Here is a 23,675-nt window from a genome sequence, read left to right as displayed (position 1 = left end):
GGAATCGAATCGTGCTGCTGGCCTGCTTGGTCTGCTTTAAAAGCCAGCGATTTAGCCCAGTGAGCCAAACCAGACAAGTATATAAAGTTGATGCTTTCTTCTGACATAACAATGCCTCTGAACATTGGGAACATCTGCAGCTTGACGTCAGGCTGGAGTCATACTAGAAACTCAGGGACTACAGCGAGGTGAACACTTGAATATGCCCACATTTAGATCAATGCAAAGTAACCACAAATATAAGATTATCCTCTGCAGCTTAGAAAGATCAAGTGAGAGATCTGAGGAGTCACTTCAAAGCCTACGTCAATGTGCCATCAAATCATGTTGCTGATTCCTCGGTAACTTAGACTAGAAAACAAACCAGCACTTATCCAAAAATTCTTTCTCCCTCTTTTAAACATTTAAAAAATTGTGCTAATAGAAAAGGTTTTACTAACCATGGAAGAGAGCTGACAAGAGGAAAGCACATGTGGGAACACATGGTCGGAAAGTGCAACATCTGTTTGAGAGGCAGTGGTAGTACACTTTTTCTTGAAATTATTTCATTTTAACCAAACACTTCTCTGGTTAGCTGACCATTTTAAATAAAAATAAAATTATTAAAAAGTTTAAAAAGAACAAAAGCTGCACTGTACTTACAACGTATCCATGTCCCTAAACATTTGCTGAGGGCTAAATAAAAGGAGGCCATCACTCAATATGCTACAAATGAATTACTAAGGGAAATTGTGGATGCATAAGAAACAAAACCCATGATTAACTTGGAGGGGTCTGCTGGGAGAGAGTTAAAAAGACAAAGAATTTACCAATTGAAGAAATATTGGGGTAAACTTTATCTTCAATGGATAGCTACCAATCTTATAGAAACTGTGTGACTTGATTCCATTGAAATCAATATAAACAAAAAGCAGGAGCTTTTATAATCAGGCGATTTTCTTTCCACCAGTTTGCTATACATTCGATGAATTTATCGTATCAGATCGGTGCTTACTTTTTACCCAGCTTCTCAGTAATCCTGATTTTCCAATCCTCAATTCGCTCACGGACAAGTGCCTTGAGAGGAGCAATGTAAACAGCCTAGAAATCAGACAAGAGTTCAATTAAGCTTTAGAAGTCAAAGTCCCGAATAAACAATAGGTTTGGATGAGGAAAAACTACCAGAAACAGAGTTTTGAAGAAAAGGAGCAAGCATATCAGGGAGATGAAGATTTTGCCATATCATTTTATGAAGGCTTAAAGAACATTCAACTATAATAATTCAACCAAAAATGTTGCAAAGGCAATAGAGAACATTAAATCAAAAATAACCTTTGATGTTGGGTATTTGTTGAAAATGCGAAATATTGCCAGTTCAGCTGCGACCGTCTTTCCAGACCCAGTGGGCGCTCCAAGTAGTACATTACAGTCAGTGTGATAGAGGGTGTGAAATATCTGAGTCTGGATTGGGTTGAAGTGGGTGAACTTGTACAGTGCTTCATACTCTCTATTTCCCAGAGCATTGATGGGCAATGGCTGCAGGTCAAGCAATTCTGCAAATACAAAGAACTCAAACATGTAATTCATATGAACACAGACACACCACCAGGAAAGGTTTAAACAGAGCACCAACAAATTGAAAGGCCCCTTTGGGGACAAAAGACAAGATTTTAACAACAATGTGCTTTATTGAAGGGAGACAGATTGAAAAAGGTATTCATATAAGACATTTACTTAATTTGGAGAAAGACTCAATCAATCAATTTTTCCATTGAGGTAAAACAAAATGTGATTTTCAATTAAATTATTAGCACATCATCTCCACAAGAATGAACAACCCTGTATTAATAAAGAGCTCTCAAGTCTTCACTACAGCGGAAAGTTCTTTACAGACAATTAGTTACATTTGAGATGTTGTCAGTGCTGTTTTGTGGGTAAATGCAGCAGCCAATGTGCAGACAGCAGCTTGTCACAAACAGTAAATAAATGACTAGATATCCCTCAACCAACACTACAAGAAAGATAATTGTCTGGTATTTTGTTGACCAGATAGTACTAGACGGGGCGTCAGGATAGCATGTTCCCCATACCTTTCTTTGAGTAGCACCGTGGAGACTTTTACATCCAACTGCTTGAGTAGAGACAGCCTTAGTTCAAAGTCTTGTTGGAAGGTGACATCTTTAACAGTGCACCCTCTCTCATTACTACACTGAAATGTCAGCCTAGGTCACGTGCTCAAGTCCTGGAGAGAGGCGTGGACCACAACCTTCTGAATCAGGATTCTCACTGTTATCACTCAGTCTGGTACTGATAATGGCTGCTATTCAGGGATGAACCTGGACAGGGTGTGCTGACAGCCCACCCATCATAAGGAGCATCACAACCTACTTTAATCTATCATTTATGCTCCCATTTGGAGATGTTGGATGACAAGCAAGAATCTGGCTGATTTTACTTTCCCTGAGGGTTGCTGAGGCCAATTGTAAGGATACCATCACCACTATAAATGAGATCAGTACATATTAGATTGAACCTGGGACCTTCTTTATACAGTTCAATTATACGTTGATTATACTACTGAGCCACATAGGGCGGTGAGTGCTATTCATAATTACTTTCAGTCTACCAGTGATAGATAAATAAGTATTTCATTGCTACATTACCAGTGTGAGGGGGATGTCTCTCTGGCAAAATCAGATGCTGAAAGTTTATTATGCACACAGCCTCAGCTCCCAGCCACCGATCAGACACAGCCCGGATATAGTATTGAGAGGGCAATGGCTCAAAAATAGGAATGGTAAATACCAGAAGCTGCTGCTCTTTGGACAAAACCTACAATCAACATAAAAGAAAGCAGAAGATTAAGGTACTTTTCCTCTCCCAAAATGTCTTTCAATTTGCAATTGTTCATTATGCAACCTTCCAATGCAAAATAGAACAAGTGCAATATGAACAATTTTTAAAGATTCCGATCTAGAATAAAATCATTCTTTCAACCTAACACTGTTCTTGGAAATTCATCCATGCTCTAATGGGTAATCCCATTGCATAGGCACTGTGTGGCTATTTTGGGTAAAGAGGTGTGAAATGGATGTTGTAAATGTCCTAAACCAATTCTCATTCAAGTCCCATATGGTCTCAAAACACACATCGTCTTATAGTGGCCACATGGCCCCTAACCCATCCAGCTTCATCACTGCTGGATCCTAAGAACGAGGTCCAGCTCACTTGTAACCATAGTCCCCTCCCAAACCCCCGCCCCACACAGAAGAAGAAGTATAAGAGGATTAAAAGTCATCTTACTTCCAGAGGAATGGAGGAGTGTGAGGAAAAATGCACTGTGTCAATGGCTACCACTGTGGTAGGCACCAGCTGAGAGCACCACACCTAACTTAGAATTTAGGTTATAACAGGGATCTTCACAGTGGAACACGCCAGATACTAATGGGCTGCAGCCACACCAGGTGGGAGACCCGAGGTGCCAACACAGCAAAAGGCAAGAATACATGGTAAATATAGGGGCTGGTTTAGCTCACTGGGCTAAATCGCTGGCTTTTAAAGCAGACCAAGCAGGTCAACAGCACTGTTCGATTCCCGTACCAGCCTCCCCGGACAGGCGCTGGAATGTTGCGACTAGGGGCTTTTCACAGTAACTTCATTGAAGCCTACTCGTGACAATAAGCGATTTTAATTTCATTTCATATTAGTTCTGCTGTAATGCAGCTAGATAAGAGTCTCACAGGGCCAAGCTTCAGAAGGAGGATTATGGGTATGACATACCAAATGCTGGAGCAAAGGAGAGTCTGCCCGTAAGCTTACAGTTGATAGCTGGGAGGGGGGTGCCTTGTGATGTTGGGCAATTCCATCCTGTAGTCTGTGGACCCTAACACCATGCAGTGTCGGCTGACAGCTGTTGCAGCTTCAGGTGCAGTTAGTTCAGCTTCCATAAATCACAAAATCACAAATCACAAAAGGCTGGTATGCAGGTACAGCAAGTAATTTTGTGAGGGGAATTGATTACAAAAGTAGGAAGGTTATGTTTCAGTTCTACATTGATAAGATCACACCTGGAGTATTGTGTACAGTATTAGTCTGCGTATTTAAGGAAAGATGTAAATGCATTAGAAGCAGTTCAGAGAAGGTTTACTAACCTAATACCAGGAATGAGCGGGTTGTCTGATGAGGAAAGATTGGGGAGGTTATCAAAACCTTTAAGATCCTGAGAGATACTAACAGGGTTGATGTGGAGAGGATGTTTCCTTTTTCAGAGGATCTAGAACTAGGGGTCACTGTTTAAAAATTAGGGGTCACTAATTTAAGTCAGATGTGAGGAGAAAAACTTTCTCTCAGGGGGGTTGCGAGTCTGTGGAGCTCTTTTCTGCGCTAGGATCCCAACTGTTCACATTATATATTAATGATTTGGACGAGGGAACTAAATGTATTATGTCCAAAGTTGCAGATGCTACAAAGTTGGGTTGAAGGGTGAGCTGTGAGGAGGATGCTGAGATACTCAGTGAGACCGGTGGATACTCAGCGAGACCTTGGTGTCCTCATGCATCAGTCGGTGAAACTAAGCGTGTAGGTACAGCAGGCAATAAAGGCAAATGGTATGTTGGCCTTCATAGCGAGAGGATTTGAGTATACGAATAGAGATGTTTTACTGCAATTGTACCGTGCATTAGGGAGGCCACACTTGAAGTATTGTGTGCGGTTTTGGTGTCCTTATCTCAGGAAGGATGTTCTTGCTATGGAGGGAGTGGCTTGGATTTGGATTGGATTAGTTTGTCACCTGTACCGAGGTACAGTGGGAAGTATTGTTCTGTGTACAGTTCAGACATATCATTCCATTTGTGAAAAAAAACATAGGGCAAACATAAATACACTATATAAATAGACACAGGTATCGGGTGTAGCATACAGGAGTGTAGTACTACTCAGTAGAGAAGATGTGTGAAGAGATCAGATCAGTCCATAAGAGGGCCATTCAGAAGTCTGGTAACAGCGGGGAAGAAGCTGTTTTTGAATCTGTTAGCGCGTGTTCTCAGACTTTTGTATCTCCTGCCCGATGAAAGAAATTGGAAGAATGAATAAGCTGGGTGGGAGGGGTCTTCGATTATGCTGCCCACTTTCCCAAGGCAGCGGGAGGTGTAGACAGAGTCAATGAATGGGAGGCATCTTGTTAGCCTCGGTCTGCATGGATCACTCTGGATGGATAAGGCCTCCTGCTCAGAGTTCCCCTTTCCTTCCTTGCCTGCTATCTCTCCTTTAGCAGATGATGCTGATTCTGTCTGGCCTCAGCAAATCCTCCCATTTCTCATGCAGATCGAGGAGTACTGCTAACAAGATGTCCAGCTCTATCTTCCTCCTGATGACTCCTACAAGGTTTCATTCAGGTAGAGTGGCACAGCATTCAATGGGCGCGATTCTCCGCTCCCCACACCAGGTGGGAGAATCGCGGGAGGGCCCCCCCCGACTAATTTCACGACCCCCTGGCGCCCCCCGCGATTCTCCCACCCCCCGCACGGAAGAATCGCCGCTCACCGTTCTTCACGGTGACCGGCGATTCTCCGACCCGGATGGGCCTGCCGTTCACGACCGTTTCACGACGGCGGCAACCACACCTGGTCGCTGCCGTCGTGAAATCGCCGTGAGATGCCGGTTTTGGGGCTTGTTGGGGGCCTGGTGGGGAATGAGCACCATGACTGTGCTCGGGAGGGGACAGGCCCGCGATCGGTGCCCACTGATCGTCGGGCCGGCGTCTCAATCAGACGCACTATTTCCCCTCCGCCGCCCCGCAAGATCAAGCCGCCACGTCTTGCGGGGCGGCTGAGGGGAAAGACGGCCATCGCGTATGCGCGGGTTCGAGCTGTCAGCCGTCGTGACGTCAGCCGCGCATGCGCGGGTTGGAGCCGTCCAACCTGCGCATGCGCGGCTGACGTCATATAGGCGCCGCCGTCGCGTCACTGTCGGCACGCTGCCCGGCGGCCGAGAGTTACGGAGCACCGCTCCTAGTCCCACCAGGAGGAGAGAATAGGTGGCGAGGATCGGCCTCCGAGGCCGTTGTGAAACTCGGCCAAGCTCACAACGGCTCTCCCGATTTTTCCCGGGAGCGGAGAATTCCGCCCAATATCTTTCCAGGCAAAGTGTTGACAAAGGGGTGGGTTCTCCATTGCCCACCGCCGGTGGCGGGTTTCCAGATCCAGCAAAGAATCGAACGTCGCCCAAAGAACAGGATCAGCAGCGGCGCCAATCCCATTCCGATGCTTCAGTTCCTTGCCGGTCGTGGCGGCAAGCAACACACCTCATGCCAGCAGCACCATGCAAATGTGCCATTTGAACTCATTTGCACCTGATTAATGGGCTGGAAGCCGGATTCCCCAGCCCGGTGATGCTCCAGTCTTTTCAGTCGTGTTTCATGCACACGCAAATTGGTATAGGTATTTACAAGCATAGCCCTGACGTGGTGGACCCTCGGTGGGTCAAGGGAGTCAGCGCATAACGGAAGTGCCTCCCAAAGCCAATTGGAAGGTCCCTCTCACCCCCCCAATGAAAATCTTCACCTCCCCCTCCTGATCCCCTATCGGAGCTCCCAACAGACTCTCTCCAACAGATCCCCAGAGATCCCCCAATAGAGACCCCAATCAGCTGAAGAGTAGTCCAGGCAGTAGGCTGAAAAATCACTGCATTTTAACTTACCCTTTCCTAACGTCTGCTGACTGAGACAAAGTTGTTTAAAGCAGCAGTTTTTGCAAGTGACAGAGACTTCCTCAAAGTCAAGTACACTTCAAAGGGCTTAAAATCCCTTGACAATCTTGAAATGCAAATCTTTCATTCAATTTCACAGAGAAACACATTGAATTAGACAGGTACAGACAGTTTTATGACTCCAGAGCCAACTGCTTAGTGGATTTATAGAAGAATAGAACAGTACAGCACAGAACAGGCCCTTCGGCCCTCGATGTTGTGCCGAGCAATGATCACCCCACTTAAACCCACGTAACCCGTATACCCGTAACCCAACAATCCCCCCATTAACCTTACACTACGGGCAATTTAGCAAGGCCAATCCACCTAACCCGCACATCTTTGGAGATTGATGATCTATATTTCTCTTCACGCTTGAATGCGTCTCCATTACCCTGCTTTCATGCTAACCACAATGTTTATAGACACTGGCTATGATTGACAGCTCCTCATTACATCATAAAGAGTTAAGTGGTTTTTGCTGTGATAAAGAGGAAGTCTCTGAAATGTACTTGTGGCATTGGGGGTGGGGGGCAGGATTTGCATTTTGCCGTGGAAAGGGGCAAGCACCAGACTTCAGTATTGGGCTGTCCACTCAAAATGGCAGCCCGATCCGGAATTCCGACAGAATCACGCAAGTCCCTCCTCCATGCATAAATTTGAATGGAAAAGGAGGGAATCACACCTGGGCGCTGCTAGCACCAGAGGAGACCAGGAGCGAGTCTCTGCTGGTGGGAGTACTACTTAAGTTAATATCCGCTCCTGACTGTAACTAACTGAACAGGAAGGTTGAGGGGTAGCCTGGTAGAGGTCTACAAGATTATGAGGGGCATGGATAGAGTGGATGGGCAGGCACTCTTTCCCAGGGTGGAGGAGTTAGTCACCAGGGGGTGTGCGGCAAACCAAGGTTTATGGGGCAAAGTTTAGAGGAGATGTGCGAGGCAGGCTTTTTACAGAGGGTGACGAGTGCCTGGAACACGTTGCCAGGGGACGTTGTAGATGGGTGTAGAGGGAACGGAACAAGGAAGTGCTGAGGGTTTTGGCAAAGGTCGGTATCGTGATCTGTACAGGCTTGGAGGGCCGAAGGGTTTGTTCCTGTGATGCATTGTTCTTTGATCTTTCTGTGAAGAGTGCAAGCTGAGCATGAATTGAAATTATGCCTGTGATCTTCAGTGATGACTTACTTTATTCCTGTTCAGCTAGTTACTGTCAGGATGTTGACTTAAGTAGTCCACACCAAAAGGCTGTATGGCAAGAACTACTCTTATCTATCTGAAGTCTGAAATATCGAACATCCATGGTCCTTAAAGAGTCAGCAGGCATTTTAACTGTCAACCTATTTATGATCCTCCAGGAGGTTATTCCTAGTTCGTGCTTCAACTCCTTTATCAGCAGGGCAGTCTTGTGGTGAACTATTGCAATTTAGGACCCCAGCTGGGTCACCTCAAAGGCTCTTTAGCACCTAAGGCATCCAGAGAAAGTTACCACCAGAGAATTTTAGTTCTCTTTTCATCATAATTCTTGCCTTTAGATCATCTTCTCATATACTTAGTTGGCAGCATTCTTACTTAGAACCCTTTTACTAAAAGAGTCGGGTTACAGGGCTGGGGCGGAGGCTTCAGTAGGGTGCTCTTTTCAAGGGCTGGTGCAGACTCGATGGACTGAATGGCCTCCTTCTGCATTGTAAATTCTATGATTCTATAAAACAGATGGGGTCAGATAGGAAAAGTAGCAATGTTAATCTGACCATCTAGAATCCGCGTTTTCCATTCAAGCCGACCAGCAAAGAACTGGCCAATCTTAAGGCTGAGAAACAAAACATGAATCCACAAGATGACTTCGACATTACCCGTTTCTGGGAAAATTCTAAAGGGCTAATCAACGCTGATTAAATATTGCTGTAAGAAGCAATGGCAAATTATAGATAGTAGCAGGCATGAATGAGCATAAAGGATTGACCTTTCATATTTACATTTGTCTTAAAATCACCAGCTTTTAGACATATCATAAGCATATATTTGTGTGTAGTGCAAATAAAATAACTTACAACTGCCTTCCCAGTATGGTCAACAAAATGGGCTTCCTGTAGGAAACATTCTCCGGTGAATTCAGCAATATATCAATTCTACTTTACTGTGGTAGCAACCACAGACCACAAACTAATAATGGGTAAAATATCACGACTGAAGTAGTTATGTGGTTACATCTCACCTGCTTCTTCTGGAGGAGGAAATATTCCGAGTGATATATGTGGTCATTCACAGGGTCTTCCACCCAAATCCACCAGGGTTCACCGACAGATCCATGAGTCTGTGGGAATAAACGTTGTCAATTAACTCTGGTACTGCAAAACTATTTAAAGCAGTTTTAAGAAAAAAAATCCAGTGCCATAGAAGCAGAGAACAGCGCAGCACAGGAGGCGGCCACCTGATTTATCAAGTCTTCCCCAGCTTCCCCAAAAGCAATTCACTTAGTCCAACATTCTGGCTCGATCCCCCTATCCCTACAGTTTATTATTTTATCCAATTCTCTTTTAGTAGCTACAATTAGTATCAGGTAGTGCAATCCAAATCCTAACCATTCTCGTGTAAATAAAATCTTTCCCTCATGTCACCTCTGGCTCTTTCGCAATCATATAAAAGCACACTTCTGGGCCGGGATTCCTCCCTACCCGACGGGGGGTCCTGGCGTGTTGGAGTGGCGTGAACCACTCCGGCGCCAGGCCACCCCAAAGGTGCGGAGATGTCACATTGAGGGACTAGGCCCGCGCCGGAATGGTTCCCACTTCGCCAGCTGGCGTAAATGGCCTTTGGCGCCACGGCAGCCAGGGCCGAAAGGACTTCGCCGGCCGGCCTAAGTCCGCGCATGCGCCGGAGTGTCAGCGGCTGCTGACGTCATACTGGCGCATGCGCAGGGAAGGGGGTCTCTTCCGCCTCCGCCATGGTGAAGACCATGGCGAAGGCTGAAGAAAAAGAGTGCCCCCACGGCACAGGCCTGCCGGCCTGTCAGTGGGCCCCGATCGCGGGACAGGCCACCGTGGGGGCACCCCCTGGGGATAGATCATCCCGCGCCTCCCCCAGGACCCTGGCGCCCGCCCGCACCACCTGCTCCCGCCAGTAAGGTAGGTGGTTTAACCCACGCTGGCGGGAGAGGCTTGTCAGCGGCGGGAATTCGGCCCATCGCGGGCCGGAGAATCGCCGCTGGGGGCTCGCCGACCGGCGCGGCGTGGTTCCCGCCCCCGCCGAATCGTGGGGGGCGGCGAATTCGGGACACGGCGCGGGCGGGATTGACGCCGGCCCCAGGCAATTTTCCGACCTGGCAGGGGGTCGGAGAATCCTGCTCCTGGTCATTTACCCTTCAGCCACTGGAAACAGTTGCTGTTTATTTATTTGATTGAAACACTTTATGATTGAAAAATCTCCATCAAATCTCCTCTTTATCTTCTCTGCTGAGGTAAATTTCCTAAATGCTGCGGTCTCTCCACATAACTTTTAAATTTATTGGGCAGCAGGATGGCACAGTGGTTAGCACTGCTGCCTATTGCACTGAGGACACGGATCGATCTCGGCCCTGGGTCACTGTGTGGAGTTTGCATATTCTCCACGCGCCGGCGTGGGTTTCACCCCCACAACCCAAATATGTACAGGTTAGGTGGATTGGCCACGCTAAATTGCCCCTCAATTGGAAAACATAATTGGATACTCAAAATTATTCCAATCTCATTGTTCAAACTGAGCTCAGAAATGGACACAATGATCCAGTAGGCCTGAACTAGTGTTTAGGGTAACCTCCTGGCTTTTGTATTCGATGACTTTGAATCAGGGACTTTATAGGCTTTTTTAATAAACAGCCTTTTCGACTTGTCTTGGCACCTTCAAAGAGTTGCATATATACAGCACAAAATATGTCTGCCAAGGGCGGCAAGGCAGCACAGTGGTTAGCACAGTCGCTTCACAGCTCCAGAGTCCCAGGTTTGATTCCCCGCTGGGTCACTGTCTGTGTGGAGTGTGCACGCTCTCCCCGTGTCTGCATGGATTTCGTCCGGGTGTACCGGTTTCCTCCCACAGTCCAAAGATGTGTAGGTTAGGTAGATTGGCCGTGCTAAATTGCCCCCTAGTGTCCAAAAAGTTTAAGTGGGGTTACTGGGTTACGGGTATAGAGTGGAGGTGTGGGCTTAAGTGGGATGGTCTTTCCAACTGCCGGTGCAGACTTGATGGGCTGAATGGCCTCCTTCTGCACTGTAAATTCTATGATTCCATGCTCTTGCTTCCCCTTTAAAATTGTACCAGTTCGCTGGTATTGTCTCTCATCATTCTTTCTACCAAAATGCATCACCTCATACGTTTGTGCTGATTTGCCAAGTTCCCGGTTATGTCACCAAACTCTCCATTTCCTCTTGAAGTCTATTACTATCTTTCTCACTGTTTACTACACTTTCAAGTTTCAGGCCACCTGTAAATTTTCATAATTGTGCCTTGTCCCTCTAATTTGACGACATTAATGTACGTCAGAAAAGTGGTGGTTCCAACTCTGGGGAACACCACTGTCTACCTCCATACTCACGAAAAACAACTATCCACCACTTTGTTTTCTTTCCCTCAGACAACTTTGCTATCCTGTTACTGCCCTTTTTACTCCACGGGCTTCAATTTTACGAACAAGATTACATGGTATTTTATCAAATACCTTTTGAAAGTTTATATACACAGCCCTTTTCACCCTCTCTGTTATCTTAGCAAAGTACTCAATCAAGTTAAGTCAATCATGACAGCCCTTAAAAGAATCCGTGCTGGCTCTCCTTTATTAGTCCATACTTGTCCAAGTAGCTGATAATTAGCTAAAAGCTCCTCCACCAATGTTAAATTAACCTGTGGTGTTCTTTATACTGCTGTGACTACTCCCAGAACAGATAAACAAGTTGGTAAAATAGTGTAATACAGTGCAAAGATGTTAGCAGATGTGACTTTGGAAAGTCATCTGAACTCTGATGTAACATTGAAATGGTAGGGGCAGAGATGCTAAGTGAATGCAGTCAGTTAGCTGCAGTCACAGTGCGCCACACACTGGTGGTTCTTGTGTAGTGAGGCTTTTACGAAGATTTGTTTTATTCTTTTCACGGACGTTGCAGTCTTGGTCAGCAGTTATTATCCATCTTTCATTGCCCTCGAGAAGGTGGTGGTGAGCCACCTTCTTTGTGAAAAAAGTCTACAAAAATATTGCATAATGAAATGTTGCAGCTTGGTCTGAACAAGCATTGCTTTATAATGATTAACATCCTTAAAAAAAACTTCAACAGACTTGTCAAAACAATTTCCCTTTCTGAAAACGATGTTGACACTGCCCAATCATATTATCCTTTTCTTAGTACCCTGTTACTACTTCCTCAATAATGGGTTCCAGCATTTTCTTTATGACTTTTGTCAGGTTAAATGTTCCCTGTTTTCTCTCTCCCTCCTTTCTTGAATAGCAATGTTACATTTGTCACCCTCTGGGACAGTTCCTGAATCTACAGCATTTTTGAAGATCACAACTGGTGCATCCACTTTCTTTGCAGCATCTGCTTTTAGACACTGGGCAATCTAGTTGAGGGGATTCGTTGTTTTCAATCCCATTCATTTGATCAGTATCTTTTCATTGCAAGTTAATTATTTTAAGTTTCTAACTCTCGTTAGGTCCTTGGCTCCCACCATTTCCGATATAATGTTTGTGTTATCTGTGAATACTCTCACAAAGTTTAATTCCTGTCATTATCTTTTCACCCATTTATAATTTCTCTTGTCTGAGCTTCTAAGGGACCCAAGCTTACTCTGGCTATGCTCATCGTTTTTATTTAATTGTCAAAGCCGTCACAATGTGATTTTTATAGGTAGGGTTTTACTGGCGTGTGGGAGGTGGGAATCCACGAAAAGAGGATTGCGGGACAGACTGGCCGCTCACTTCACAGAGGTGGGCAGCCAATTTACGAAGTGAAGGCCCTGATTAGAGGCCATTTCATGGGGTTGCCAATGTTTTGCTAATAGCAGGGTGTCTCTGCGTCCGTAATGGGAGGCTGTTAGCTTTATGGAAGTGGCCTCCGTGTAACAGCCCAGGTGGCCTTAACAGCCAGAAAGAGGAACTCCATGGGCTGTAAATTCTGTTCCCTCTGTGTTGTTGCGTCAAATTCCTGGAACTCGCTTCGGAACAGCAATATGGGTAAACCACAAGGACTGCAGTGGTTCAAGAAGGTAACTCAACATCACCTTGTCAAGGTCAGTTAGGGATGGGCAACAAATGGCTTGCCCTGCCTTGATATTTATATCTCTTGAAAGAATTTTTTAAAATTCTGGAGCGCTTGTGTTGCAGAGTAATGAAAATAGAGGCAATTTTGTGGTGTTTTGAATTATGAATGTTGCTATGAAAAAGTGTATTTTAATACTAAAAATTTTCACAACCACCATAAAATCGACAACTGAATGTTGATAAGTATACATTAGAAGAGGCCAAACAAGGTCTCTCTTTTTCATTCTGCATTACAAGATGATGGACTGCATTATATGCAGCTAGTTGTGGCAGGAACCATGGTGGCTGGGACACCATGTCAGTCTGTCAGCAGCTGGAACACCTATCTTGGTTAAGTCATAGGGCCGAACAGACTGAAGTGGGATTCACGGTCACCGGCAGCTAGATGTCAATTAGGTTTGTTAATGAGCCAATTGACATTTATTATCTCAATTTAGGGATTAAATGGAGGCTGCAGGGGTTGTCTGGCCCTTCCCATAAGACATAGGAGCAGAATTAGGCCACTCGGCCCATCCAGTCTGCTCCGCCATTCAATCATGGCTGATATTTTTCTCATCCCCATTCTTCTGCCTTCTCCCCATAACCTCTGATCCCTTTATTAATCAAAAACCTAACTATCTCTCTCTTAAAGATACTCAGTGATTTGGCCTCCACAACCCTACGGCCCTCACTATGTGCTGGGGACCTCAAAGGTGGGAAAGGCCTGAGAGGGCACTTGATTTTTTTCAGGCTGTTCCCATGGAACTGATAGGGATTCTTCACCTGGTCTCCAACAGAGACCCTCGTTGGCCTGACAAAATTCCAGACAATATCCATTCTGCCTCACAGATGCACCTAGTGTTTTAATAGTATATGAATGATGTTCTGAGGCTCCTTACTGGATTATTCTCCTGGTCTTTAACTCTTTCATCACACATTTTGTCACCTTCTTTTAGATTTTGCAATTTTCTGCCTGCATCTAAAATTATGGTTTTCTTCTCTGCAATAATCTACCACCTTTTATGTGTGCAATCGTACAGACAGTCAGGTTTATTGAAGTCAATTTCACAACTTGCCATGGTGAGATGTGAATTCATGATCTTAGTCTTGGTCATCCAGTACAGTAAGCTACCATAATCATACGTGGCTAACATGTCCACAATGTAGTGATTTTTCAAATTGATTTCATGGTTTATAAATATTCTGTCAATCTTGAATAGTTTAAAAGACCATAAAAAAGAAAATATCTTGCACCGCCTTGCCCACCAAATATTGTCTTTCTAACATTGTTCTTCTTTATTATTTGAGCCTGAAGAAATTCTAAATCTTCCAAGTAGCTTTATTGACATTGGCTATTCAGCCAACTGATTGAAATCAAATTTAATAATTTCTTGTACCTTTAAATAATTTCTCTCAAATATTTCTAGATACTTTGTTTCCAAACCTTTCTCCTTTTTTATTGCTGACAACCTGTAGTTCTGTTTGTCCATGGTCTCTGGATGATTCTTGAAACAAAGAATAACCATCGCTAAAATGATTCATTATGGTTTCTTCCACAGTACACTCAGATGGATGTACTTCTAAAATGCAATTGAAATGACTATTTCCAGTTCCTTTCTAGATAGGGCATAAAATCGCCATGACTACACATCACTCCAAATAGCTTTCTTTATCTTTATATTTGGCCCTAACTTCTGATGGAGTCAATTTGAAAAATCCTTTAAAAACAGGATTTGGAAATTTGATGTGAAACTATGAGCAGAAACTTTACCCATGGATGATTCAGTCAGTTCACTTTGCACTATTTGGTTGAACACTTCATCTGTGAAAATTGTTGCAAGGCTGGTCAAAAACATCAGAGCTCATTAGTAATTAGGCATTGAGTTGTTGGTTGCTACACCACTACTCAGACAAAATTACTTACCTCGAAATCCCAGAAATCCTATCTCGCCTCACCTCGCAACACAGGCTGGGCGAGATCTGTGCCGTGCAGCCCACTCAAGTGGCCTACCATCGAGGGCAGCTCAGCCACAGGTAGGTATGTCGTGCCTCCTTTTTTAAGGCACTTGGAAAGGTCCTTCCTGTTTATTACCTTACTTCCCCTTTCTTTTATTTTGGCATTATCATTTCGGAGCCATGTGTGATCGATGGACAAATATGTTTGTCAAGCAGCAGAGAGAAAGAGGAATTCAGAAGTTGCAGGAGAGAACAGTCTGCTTGTCTCTGCTAATTTGAACAGAAGTTTCAGACTTTTCGGCACCAGAGAGATGGGATGGGGCTTGGTTTGACTGATTGACTGGGGTCACAAGGCAGCATTTGACCCAATGTGGCATTCAAGGAGTCGTAACAAAACATAAGTCAATGGGAATCAGTGGGAATACTTTCCACTCTTTGGAAGACGGTTGTGGTTGTTGGAAGTCAATCATCGCAGTCCTGGGACATCACTGCAGGAGTTCCTCAGAATAGTATCCTTGTCCAATCATCTTCATCTGTATCATCAATGACCACCGATCCATTAAAACAGGGGTGGGCAAACTTTTCCGTGCAAGGGCCACATTCAGAAATTCACAATTTTAAAGGGCCGCATAGTATATTAAGTAAAATAATTAATATTTAAAATAGGCAAAATAAAAGGTTTTTAAAGAAAAAAAAGCAATTAATTTTTATTAATTAATATTTTAAAGTAGAAACTTTACATGAAACACATTTATTTGAAAAACAAAGTAACTCAGATTAAAGAAAAAAGCAATTAATTTTTATTAATTAATATTTTAAAGTAGAAACTTCACATGAAACACATGTTGTGCCGAGCAATGATCACCCTACTCAAGTCAACGTATCTACCCTATACCAGTAACCCAACAGCCCCCCCCCCCCCCCCCCCCATTAACCTTATTAAAAAAAGAAAACATTTTATTTTTATTTTTTATGACTTGATCTTGGTGGGCCGCATAAAGACCTTTGGCGGGCCGCATGCGGCCCGCGGGCCGTAGTTTGCCCACCCCTGCATTAAAAGGTCAAAATGGGAACTTTCATGGATGATTACACAATGATCAGCACCATTTGTGACTCCTCAGATACTGAAACTGTCCATGTTCAAATGCAGCAATGCAGGAGAATATGCAAGCTTAGACTGATAGCTGGCAAGTTACATTTGTGGACAACTTCCAGGCACCGCCAACAAGACAGAATTTAACCATCTCTCACTGACATTAAACTGCATGACCATTGCTGATTCTGCTCCCCCAGCAACCCCCAACCCCACACCATCAACATCCTGGAGTTATCATTGACCCAAAACTGAACAGCCAAATAAGTACTGTGGTAACAAGAGCAGGTCAGAAGCTAGGAATTCTATGGCGAGTAACTCACTTTCTGACTCTCCAAAGACTGTCCACCATCTACATGGCATAGGTCAGGAATGTAATGGAATGGGCAGCACAGTGGCGCAGGGGTTAGCACTGCTGCCACAAGGGGCTGAGGCCCCAGGTTCGATTCTGGCTCTGGGTCACTGTCCATGTGGAGTTTGCACATTCTCCCATGTCTGCATGGGTGTCGCCCCCACAACCCAAAGATGTGCAGGGTAGGTGGATTGGCCATTCAAAAATTGCTCCTTAATTGGAAAAAGAGAATTGGTGCACTAAATTTATAAAAACAAAAGGAATGCAATGGAATGTTTTCCACCTGCCTGGATGAGTGCCGCCCCAACAAAGCTCAAGAAGCTCAACACCATCCAGGAAAAAGCAGCCTGCTTGATTAGCATGCCACCCACTGCAATAAACATTCAGTCCTCCCACCAGAGACACAAAATGGCAACAGTGTGTACCATCTATAAGATGTACTGCAGCAACTCAACGATGCTCTTTCGACAGCACTTTCCAAACCCGCAACCTCTACCACCTGGAAGAACAAGTGTAGCAGATGCATGGGAAAATCACCACCTTCAAGTTCCCTTCCAAACCATGCATCTTCCTGACTTGGGAATATATCATTGTTCCTTAACTGCTGCTGTGTCAAAAACCTAGAGCTCTCTTCCCAACAGCATTATGGGACACATGGGCTGTAGGGGTTCATTAAAAAACACACTTACCATCTCTCAAAAGCAATTATGGGTGGCCTTATCAGTGACAAAAATAAATTTTGTTACTTTCACTTGCTAACCTTTATTTTTTTACAAACTGGAAAGTCTTGCAAACCATTTTGTTTTAAATATTATTTTCGATGACCTGTTTTAACTACAGTAACTAAAATCCTCAACTCATCAATACGGTTGCATCTGCTTCTTTCAACTTGTTTAAAATACGTAAATCTTTCTTTCATGGTGAAGTTCACAAGATTTATGATGTATATCCTTAATTTAAATAAATCAGAGATGACAACACAGCCCCCTTGTTCATCTCGTAGTCATTTACATTGGGGGCACCAAGAAAATTAACCCTAAACTTGCTGTCACCTATTCGATTTTATGGAGTAACACACATCTGTTCTCAGATAATGGTTGCAAACTCAGTGCTCTGAAGTTACATTTGTGACAGTAAGCAACTTTACAATCTTCGATAACTTCAGGCGATCCAGGAGATGCCAGGAAGTAGAAGTGAGTTACTTTGCCATAAGAAGGGGAAATATTTAAAAAAATTAAGTCAGGAACCAGCTCAAGAGCAGCATCCACCAGGAAGCCCTTTAACTTTCAGTACAATACACAGTCATTCTAAACTGACTGGTCTCAAACTCACACCTAGCAAATATGATGGGCGGCATGGCAGCACAGTAGTTAGCACTGTTGCCTCACAGCACCACGGTCCCAGGTTTGATTCCCGCTTGGGCCACTGTCTGTGCGGAGTCCGCACATTCTCCCCGTGTCTGCGTGGGTTTCCTCCGGATGCTCCGGTTTCCTCCCACAGTCCAAAGATGTATGGATTAAGTAGATTGGTCACACTAAATTGACCCGTAGTGTCCAAAGATTAGGTGGGGTTGCTAGGTTACGGGGATAGGGTGGAAGTGTGGACTTGGGTAGGGTGCTCTTTCGGGGGCCAATGTAGATTCGATGGGCTGAATGGCCTCCTTCTGCACTGTAAATTCTATGATGATCTATGGGCAGATTTGAATACTATTGACTTAGCCTTCATAATTTACAGCTTTCAGCTTATATTCTTGTTTCCCAGCATTTAATTTTTAATATTGTTAGAGAGGGGCAACAGTTCAGATTTCTCTTAGCATTAAAAATACTAAGTTCCCCTGAGTTCCAATGGACTGTTTGGGTTGCTTTTAGCATCACACTGGCCTGCAGATACATTGCACTCAGTACAAAATCAAGGTGGTGCGAATTACCAACTTTGTTTTATGTACTTAGGAATTTAGCTCAGTTGACTGGACGGCTGGTTTGTGATGTGGAGCGACCCCAACAAGCATAAGAATCATAAGAATCTTTTTCCCATGGCAGAGGTGTCTAAGACCAGAGGACATAAGTTAAAGGTGAGGAGTAAGTGGCTTGGAGAGGACCTGAGGAAACATTTTTTCACCCAGAGGGTGTTGGAAATATGGAACACGCTGCCCGGAAGGGTGGTGGAGGCAGGTACTCTCGCAACATTTAAGAAGCATCTGGGTGAGCGCTTAAATCACCAAGGAACTGTAGGCTATGGACCAAGTGCTGAGAAATGGGATTGTATAAATTGGTATTTGATGGTCGGCATAGACATGCTGGGCTGAAGGGCCTGTTTATGTGCTGTATCACTCTAAAGCGGGTTCAATACCGGTTGGGGTTATTCATGAAGGTCCTGCCTTCTCAACTTTTGACCCTTGCTTAATGGGCAGCGCTGTAGCATAGTGGTTAGCACAAATGCGTCACAGCTCCAGGGTCCCAGGTTCGATTCCTGGCTTGGGTCACTGTCTGTGTGGAGTCTGCACGTTCTCCCCGTGTGTGCGTAGGTTTCCTCCGGGTGCTCCGGTTTCCTCCCACAGTCCAAAGATGTGCAGGTTAGGTGGATTGGCCATGATAAATTGCCCTTGGTGTCCAAAACTGTCCTTAGTGTTAGGTAGGGTTACTGGGTTATGGGGATAGGGTGGAGGTAAGGGCTTGGGTAGGGTGCTCTTTCCAAGAGCCGATGCAGACTCAATGGGCTGAATGGCCTCCTTCTGCACTGTAAATTCTATGAAATCTAATGTGTGGTGAACCTTTGGTTAAATCACCACCAGTCAGCTCCATCTCAAAGGGGAGAGCATCCTCTGGGACTGTTTTGACATTTACATTTTTTTTTTAGGTGTTTTAAAGCAGACCAAGCTGGCTTTTAAAGCAGACCAAGCAGGCCAGCAGCACGGTTCGATTCCCGTGCCAGCCTCCCCGGACAGGCGCCGGAATGTGGCGACTAGGGGCTTTTCACAGTAACTTAATTGAAGCCTACTCGTGACAATAAGCAATTTTCATTTTCATTTCATTTAATTTTCATTTCATTTCATCAAGTCACACTGTCATTTTCATAAGAGCATCCACTGAAATTGTTTTGCAAGTGATAATATAACTGTATCCATTGAAAGGTATAGGATAATCTTTGGGAAAGATTATTTGGACGTACGAATACAGCCTTTTATGGGGTAAATTATGCAACAACCTGCTGTTCATTTGAAGCCTCATTAATAATAATTGGGTTTTGAAATGCAATCATTACTCCACGTTCTATTGGCTCATTGTAGTAATGTGACCTCTGCCACGAGGCACACTGCTGGGGGAAGCCATGTTGCATTTAGTCCAATAAAGTCATCACATTAGAAATACTGTAAACTCTTAACGGTGTCAGAAGTGGAGCTGAGATTGCTTATTGAAAAGCTGGAGAAAAGTCATAGCTACTAAAAAAAAGGAACATAGAAATGTTCAAACTTGCTAAAAGCTGCTGAGAAAAGCCACTGCCAAGGAAAAGCAAACACAAACTTAAGGTTGCAAGTAAAACCCTGAATGGGTTAAAATGACTACAAATTTTCCTCTCCGCTCTGTTGTGTTTTGTGGTTCCCTGATGATGAAGACACACACAGAACATAGATGTGATCAACCAGGACGATGATTTATTGTTAAACACGTGGGAAGATGAAAATGAAGATACTCAAGCACCGAGGGAACTACTTTAAGTGCGACTGTCCTACTATCCGTCCTACCACCAACAGCCGAGTCATGTCAGTCACGTGATGTGTGTCTGGCGCCACCCACTGGCAGGAGGTCAGACCTTTGATTATGTAATTGATAAACAGCTTTATACATTTGTACAGTTATATACAGATATGCATGTATGCATATCACCACACGCTCCTGTTGAAAGGAAAGGGAATATGCCGCAGAATTTGCAGCGGCAAATCTATGAGATTGCAACAGACTTAATGAACACGCTGGAGCTGATACAAGTAGTAATACATTAAACACTACTGGTGGAGAGATTGTCACAATTTGTTCTCCACCCTAAATCTCTCCAGAGGACAGAAAAATATACAAAAGATACTGAAAGCCTTGAAGACACACTTTAAATACAAACTTATGAACAAAATGTATTCAACACAAGGTGGAAAAGGGTCCAGCGTTTGTATGTGACTGCAGTGACACAGCTCACAGAATCCTGTGAATTCAGGCAACTAAAGGATGATCTCATTAAAGATAGGATTGTCTTAGGCATAAGAGGTCCTACAGTGAGAACATGTCTACTGAGAGAGCAAAAACTTACACTCAGGAATGTGATAGACATGTGCAGAAGTGTGCAGGCTGTAAAACATCAGCGAGAGCTCATATATGGCAGAACAGACCAAGAGTTGCATTATGTTGATGGACATTCCAAGTCAAAATACAGAACAATCATGGACAAAAGACAGGATGCAAACATGGCAGAGGACATCATACATAGGAAAAGAAAAATTGCCCAGCTTGGCGAAAGCAGTGTTTTAAGCCAAATCTTTTTGCTTACAACTGTGTGGCAAGACAGAAGTGAAACAAGCCTATACATATGGCCACTTTCAGCTATGAGTCTGACGAATCACTATACAACATACAACAGATTGGTTCCATTAAGTCTACATGTGATAAATGGTTTTGACTGTTAAAATGATGATTGCAGAAGTAGAGTATCAAGTGAACATAAAGTGTTGGATAGGCACTGGTGCGTCATGCAACATTATGATCTTCACAGACTTGTGTGAAGTGGCTCAACATGGTAATCCAAAAATGAGCCCTTGGAAGTACGATTGAGGCTCTACGTTGGCATGATACTGATAGCAAGAGGGAAAATTAATCTGCCATCCCAATGCAAGGATGAAAATGAAGATCTGGAGTTGCAGATGCTGGATAGTATGCAAAAGCCACCCAGCTCAGCCGGAGCAAGTCTAAAGATTGGACTGGTAACCCTAAATGTGCCAAAAGTGATTTACAACGAGAACGACCCGATCGACATCTCCGTGGGGCTCGTGGAATACGAGCTGCCTTGCTGAGGGGCGTAGGCTCAATGGCGGGACTCATTAATTTCTGAGATAAAAGCCGGCCTAGAAGGGAGACAGCATTTTTGGATGGTCCTGGCTGGGACTAGGTATGCTCCTCACTGCTGTGTGGTTTTACTGTAAGAAAATAAACTTCTTGGACTTACTGTTGTTGGGACTCTTCACTGTTTACCATATTGGCGACAAGGACAAAACGGAACTACCGGTGGTGCTGCTGGACATCCAGACTATGGCTGTAACTTACTATAGAGGAGGAAGGTTAGCACTGGTTTAAAAATGCTGCTCTTCAAGAGGCCCAACACTTTTGATGCAAGTATAGATGATTGGGCTCAGTATGTTGAGCTAATGCGTTACTTTTCCAGGGGGAATGGTATTACCCAGGGGATGACCGCCAGAAGGTGATATTCTGTGGGGCCCCCAATTTTAGCGTCATAAAGAGCCTAACCTACGCTGTGGCCCCAGACTCCTCGACATTTGATAAACTGGTGGAGGACCACCTTGACCCCAAACCATCAGTCACTGTCCAAAGATACCAGTTTAATATTGCCAAGAGAACCTTGGGGGATGTCGTATACCGAGTTTCTAGCCAGTTTATGCAAACTAGCTGAGCACTGTGATTACAGGCCATCTCTAACGGAAATGTGACAGGGCCACTTTGTGTGTGGAGTTAACAACATGGCGACACAGTGGAAATTGCTGGCTGAAACATCTTTGGACCTGAAAAGGGCGACTGATATCTCCCTCTCGTGGGAGAGTATGGATAAGGTAGTCCAGGAGCTCCAGGGCACCTGTGATGGAGGTGAATAGCAAATCTCTGGGACCCAGCTCTTGCTTAAGCAGCATCGGGGCCATACCTGTCGGCTATGAGCCGCTGCCGCCAGGCGGGACGTCTCTCCTGAACCATTGGAGGAGATTCACAGAGGAACCACAGGACGAGGAACGGCAAGTCATCTGACAAGCATGGCGCCCTGGCTGAGAGCCAGGGCTTTCCACCTAGCATAACCCAATGAAGAGGAGTGCATGCACTTGAACTGCACCACTGGTTGATCGCATCAAAGTCACCATCCAGGTGAGTGGTAATGTAATGGAACTGGATACAGGGCTGCGGTCTTGGTGATAAGATGACAGATGTTCCAGAAGGTTAGGACAGGAGTCCAGTGCTCAGACTTTAGGGGCACTGAGATGCGTTTGGCAACATACACGGAGGAACCACTGGCCATCACAGGCGCGACAGTGACCCCAGTTGCCTTTGGACAGCTGATTGTCCAGTTGCCCTTGATAGTAGTATGGGGATCCAACTCTGTTGGCCTGTGATTGGCTGAAGGGGCTCCATTTGAATGAGAACTGGAGGATTATACGAGGTCCTAGGGAAGTACCCGGAAGTCTTCCAGGATGGCCTGGGAAAGATCAAAGGTGTCATGACCAATATTCACATAGATCCTGAGGCCCAACCATGGCATATCAGGACCTGCCAAGTTCCTTGTGCCTTGCTGACAAAGGTGGAGGATGAACTCAACTGATTGGAAAGCCTGGGAATCATTTGGATGTTACAATTTGCAGAGTGGGCAACACTGTAGTCCCGGTGCTGAAGCCGGAGAAAACCATCCATATGTGTGGGGATTGCAAGCTAACAGTAAAGAAGGCCTCTCATTTATTCGGATACCCAATGCCGCGCATGGAGAAATTCTCTGCAAAGCTTGCTGGAGGACACTCTTTTTCTAAACTTGACATGAGTCACACACATATCCAACTGGAGCTATATATCCAGATGGTTTAATGACCATTAATGCCGAGAGGGGCCTCCAGAAATATACAAGGTTGCCATTCGGGTATCATTGGCTTGTCCTATTTTTTAAAGAATTATGGAGAACATCCTCCAAGGGCTTCCACTGGTAGCGGTTTACTGATCACTGGAGCCACTGAAAAGGGACACCTGAGAAACTTAGAGGAAATTCTCTGCCGGCTTTCTGAGACAGGTGGCTGCCTTAACAGGGGCAAATGTGTTTTCCGCATTAAATAGGTCACGTATTTCAGGTACCGGGTTGACAGGAATGGCTTGCACCCGATGGATGAGCAAGTGCGGGTAATCAATCAAGCTGCCATGCCTGAAAACGTGACCGAATTACGGTCGTTCTTAGGACTCGTGAATTATTACTGGAAATTCATCCCGAATTTGGCAACCATCCTTGTGCATTTACTGCAAAAACACCACAATTGGGCGTGGAGAGTGC

General features: G+C 44.7%; 1 protein-coding gene across 3 annotated transcripts in view; it reads right to left on the bottom strand.

The window, feature by feature from the left end:
• ascc3 (activating signal cointegrator 1 complex subunit 3) overlaps positions 1–23,675 on the bottom strand; it is a 661,661-nt gene that overhangs the window by 209,538 nt on the left and 428,448 nt on the right. For all 3 annotated transcript variants that reach the window (XM_038799272.1, XM_038799274.1, XM_038799273.1), the window contains exons 23-26: positions 8,935–9,033; positions 2,643–2,811; positions 1,312–1,532; positions 995–1,080 (exon numbers count right to left, since the gene is read on the bottom strand). In XM_038799272.1, the coding sequence (XP_038655200.1) occupies positions 995–1,080; positions 1,312–1,532; positions 2,643–2,811; positions 8,935–9,033 (575 nt within the window). The remainder of the gene's footprint in view (positions 1–994; positions 1,081–1,311; positions 1,533–2,642; positions 2,812–8,934; positions 9,034–23,675) is intronic.

This window comes from Scyliorhinus canicula, chromosome 6 (assembly GCF_902713615.1).
Source record: "Scyliorhinus canicula chromosome 6, sScyCan1.1, whole genome shotgun sequence".
Taxonomy (NCBI): domain Eukaryota; kingdom Metazoa; phylum Chordata; class Chondrichthyes; order Carcharhiniformes; family Scyliorhinidae; genus Scyliorhinus; species Scyliorhinus canicula.
This window is presented reverse-complemented; position numbering and strand designations above follow the sequence as displayed.